Source organism: Rhizophagus irregularis, chromosome 4 (genome assembly GCF_026210795.1).
Source record: "Rhizophagus irregularis chromosome 4, complete sequence".
Lineage (NCBI taxonomy): Eukaryota > Fungi > Glomeromycota > Glomeromycetes > Glomerales > Glomeraceae > Rhizophagus > Rhizophagus irregularis.
The window spans coordinates 2,026,491-2,030,546 of NC_089432.1; the positions used below are offsets into that span (position 1 = coordinate 2,026,491).

At 28.2% G+C, this 4,056-nt stretch overlaps 1 protein-coding gene across 1 annotated transcript; it reads left to right on the forward strand.

Moving 5' to 3' along the window:
• Positions 1-470: 470 nt before the first annotated feature.
• OCT59_023799 (uncharacterized protein) lies at positions 471-3,168 on the forward strand (the record flags this gene model as incomplete). The annotated part of the gene is made up of 5 exons (XM_066134969.1): positions 471-731; positions 794-857; positions 930-1,114; positions 1,198-1,537; positions 1,613-3,168. The coding sequence occupies 5 exons, from the start codon at positions 471-473 to the stop codon at positions 3,166-3,168; spliced, it is 2,406 nt and encodes an 801-aa protein (XP_065991044.1).
• Between the last annotated feature and the right edge of the window lie 888 nt (positions 3,169-4,056).

A 4,056-nucleotide genomic window follows, 5' to 3' on the forward strand; every position in this document is an offset into this window, starting at 1 on the left:
GAAAGAATGCCGTAGCGCCTCTGAATTGTAAGCACGGAGCGTGAGGGAAAGCTTGTATCCAACCGTATCCTCTGCTACATCGAGTGCCAATTTGTTTGACTGATCCATCTGTGTAAAAATGTAGAAAAATGAGTTGCTAATTTGATGAGTTCTTTTTTAATGTCTTCATGACAAATAAGGGCTAAATTGATCCGAGAAATTGTATTTGAAGGGAATCAGAAATATCATTCGAGGATAATAAATTCCGCAGTTACGTGGTCACGTGTGTCGAGTATTATTAGGCTTACGTAATCTGTATTTATTAGGAACAAGTCGTACTAACATAATATACCCATTTAAATATCTTCTGAAATGATCGACAGTTACATACATAAATTATGTTTTGGTAATACATGTCCTTAATAAATAAATAAACAAATTTAAATTTGCATAAAAAAAAACTTCGTCAATAAAAGTCAAGAAGCTCAATAATGTCCAACAACATTGAATCTAACATACCTGTAAAATTTACTGAAAATTCAAAAAATGAGTGGATTAATTGGATTGAAGTAGCTATTGCAAAAGATTACTTTAAATATTATGAATTCAATCATTTTAGTAATTTTCAAGAAATTGGGTTTGGAGGTTTTGGGAAAGTTTACCGTGCGAACTGGAAAAGTTCTCATAATTATTTAGCATTAAAATCTTTTTCTAATTCCAACAACGTCACAATTAAAGAGATCGTTAAAGAGGTAATAATAAAATAATTGTTATCTTATAATTTATATAATTTCTAATTTAAAATTCTATTTAGCTTAAAATTCAACGTGAAGTGGATTTCCATGAGAATATTATTCGTTTCTGTGGCATTACAACAGGTGCAATATATTTTCTTTTATATATGATTTAACTGTAAGACCTAAATTTAATTTTTTTTTTTTTTTACAAAGAAGATCAAATTGATAATTCAAAAAAATATTGGTTAGTGATGGAATATGCAGACGGAGGTACTCTTCAAGAATATTTGAAGGAACATTTTGATAATCTTACTTGGAATAATAAATTTAATATGGCACTTCAATTGGCTTGTGCTATATTATGCTTACATGATGAAGAAATTATTCACCGTGATCTGGTAATTCATTTATTTATATTCATCATTTTTGCGTTTGTTGAATTGTAATTAATAAAATTATTGTATCTAATTATACTAAATAGCATTCAAAAAATGTGTTAGTTCATCAAAATATAATTAAATTAGCTGATTTTGGTCTATCAAAAAGAATTGAAGAATCATCCAACCTTCAGTCTTCAACAAAATTATTTGGAGTAATTCCTTATATTGACCCAAAAAGCTTTAGTAATCAAGATTATAAATTAAATAAAAAAAGTGATATTTATAGCATTGGAATACTTTTATGGGAGATATCCAGTGGTAAACCTCCTTTTCATACTGAAGGCAAATCATATGATGTTTGTTTAGCAATTAATATAATACAAGGTCTTAGAGAGACGCCTATTCCTGACACTCCTGAAGACTATAAAAACGTTTATACTGGTAAATATATTCAAGACATAGTAAATTTATTCTTGAATTAATATTAATTAAATCAATTACTTTGTATATTTTTAGATTGTTGGAATAATGAACCAGATGGTCGTCCCACTATCAATCAGGTTGTCTCTAAATTAAATGCAATGATTATAAATAACAGTAATAATATGACTATAAAAGATTTTCAGACTAATGGCTCTTATACAAACATCCAATTATCCAGTAAACAGCAACTCAATTTGAATGCTTTTGAAGATCCTATAAATAATCCACCACATGGGGAATTATCCAAAATTATTCAAAATTTTAACGATATGAGTACTAAAGAAATAGATTCTTCAATATCATCAAATAATAACTTTAAGGTGACAGTTGATGAAATGGTAGAACTTTCTGATAAGACAAATATAGATGCAGAACAGTTAGATAGACAAAGCCTTTATAATTATCTTAATAATCGTAATATAACTTCACGGGAAATTTATATTTGGATAATAGATAATCAAAATTATTTAAATTCTATTGTTTTACTTGGAGATTTTAATTACTTAGGAATTGAAACTAATATTGATAAAGAAAAGGCATTTGAATTATATCAGGTAGCTGAAAATTCAGGAAATATTATTGCACAATATAATATTGGTTGCTGTTATCTATATGGGAATGGTGTTTATAAAGATTGTGACAAAGCTTTTGAATTATTTAGAAAATCAGCTGAAAGAGAATATTCAAAAGGAGTAAATTATTTAGGATATTGTTATGAAAAAGGAATTGGAATTAAGATTGATGTAAAAAAGGCATTTGAATTATATCAAAAGGCAGAAGGTTTAGGAAATTCATATGGAATAAATAATTTAGGATATTGTTATAGAAGAGGAATTGGAACTGATATTAATGAAAAAAAGGCACTTGAATTATATCAAAGGTCAGCAAATTTAGGAAATTCATATGGAATAAATAATTTAGGATATTTCTATCAACATAATATTGATGTAAAAAAGGCATTTGAATTATATCAAAAGGCGGCAGATTTAGGAAATGCAAATGGAATATATAATTTAGGATATTGTTATCAACATGGGATTGGGACTGATATTGATGAAAAAAGGGCATTTGAATTATATCAAAAGTCAGCAGATTTAGGAAATTCATATGGAATGGATAACTTAGGATATTGTTATGAAAAAGGTATTGGCGCTGATATTAATGAAAAAAAGGCAATTGAATTGTATCAAAGGGCTGCAGATTTAGGAAATGCAGTTGGAATAAATAATTTAGGTAATTGTTATAGAGAGGGAATTGGAACTGATATTGATAAAAAGAAAGCATTTGAATTATATCAAAAGTCAGCAGATTTAGGAAATTCATATGGAATAAATAATTTAGCTCATTGTTATAAATATGGAATTGCAACTGATATTGATGAAAAAAAGGCATTTGAATTATATCAAAAGGCGGCAGATTTAGGAAATGCAAATGGAATAAATAATTTAGGATATTGCTATCAGTATGGGAGTGGAACAATTATTGATGAAGAAAAGGCATTTGAATTATATCAAAAATCAGCAGATTTAGGAAATAGTGCAGCTCGATATAATCTTGCTTTTATGTTAAGTATGAGAATGGAGACATAAATCAAGCAATTTACTGGTATTATATATCTGCATTACAAGGAGATCAAGATGCTCAAAATAAATTAGAACAAATTCATGTGTTCTATGCAAAGTAAATTGGAATGTTTAAATAAAATAAATAAGTAATTAAAAGTACTTTTATAGGATTTTTTTCGTTTATTTCTTTGAGTGCTATACAGTGGCGGGTGATCTTTCGTAACACAGTAGTCATGACAGTACAAAAATGTTTTATTTTGATTTAATAACAATAAGTTTATTATTTGTAAAAATTTTATATACATTAATAAAATAAAAATCAAAAATTTATTAATATTGGTCAAACATGTGATGCATTTCTTTTGATTGTTATTAAAATTTTTTTTATTTGCATAATAAAGATCCCAAAAACAACCCAAATATATAAATATTTTGATAAACTACATTTTACCACCTAGTATAATCTCCATTAGCTCTAATAACATCGTTTACTATACGATCTGGCATAGCACTCTAATATCATTATCTTCAAACCACTATTTTGTAAGATGTGCGGTATGCTTCGGATCATTGTCCTGTTGAAAGACAACATTATCTTTATCCATCCCATGCCACTCAATGGTTTCCCAATAAGTCTTCCTCCAAGATTTGACGATATAAATTACTATCATTACTATCCATATGACCATAAATTCGGCATATTTTACCAGCGCCACTGGATGTAAAACATCCTCATACCATAATACTACCCAAACCAAATTTTACTGTTGTTTTGACACGGTGGTCTCTTAATGGCTCCCCTGGTTTTTTCCAGCAATATTCTCTGCTATCTGATCCATATATCATGAGCTTTGACTCATCAGACCAGATAACTTTGCTCCAATCCTCTGATGTTCATGATCAATACTTTTT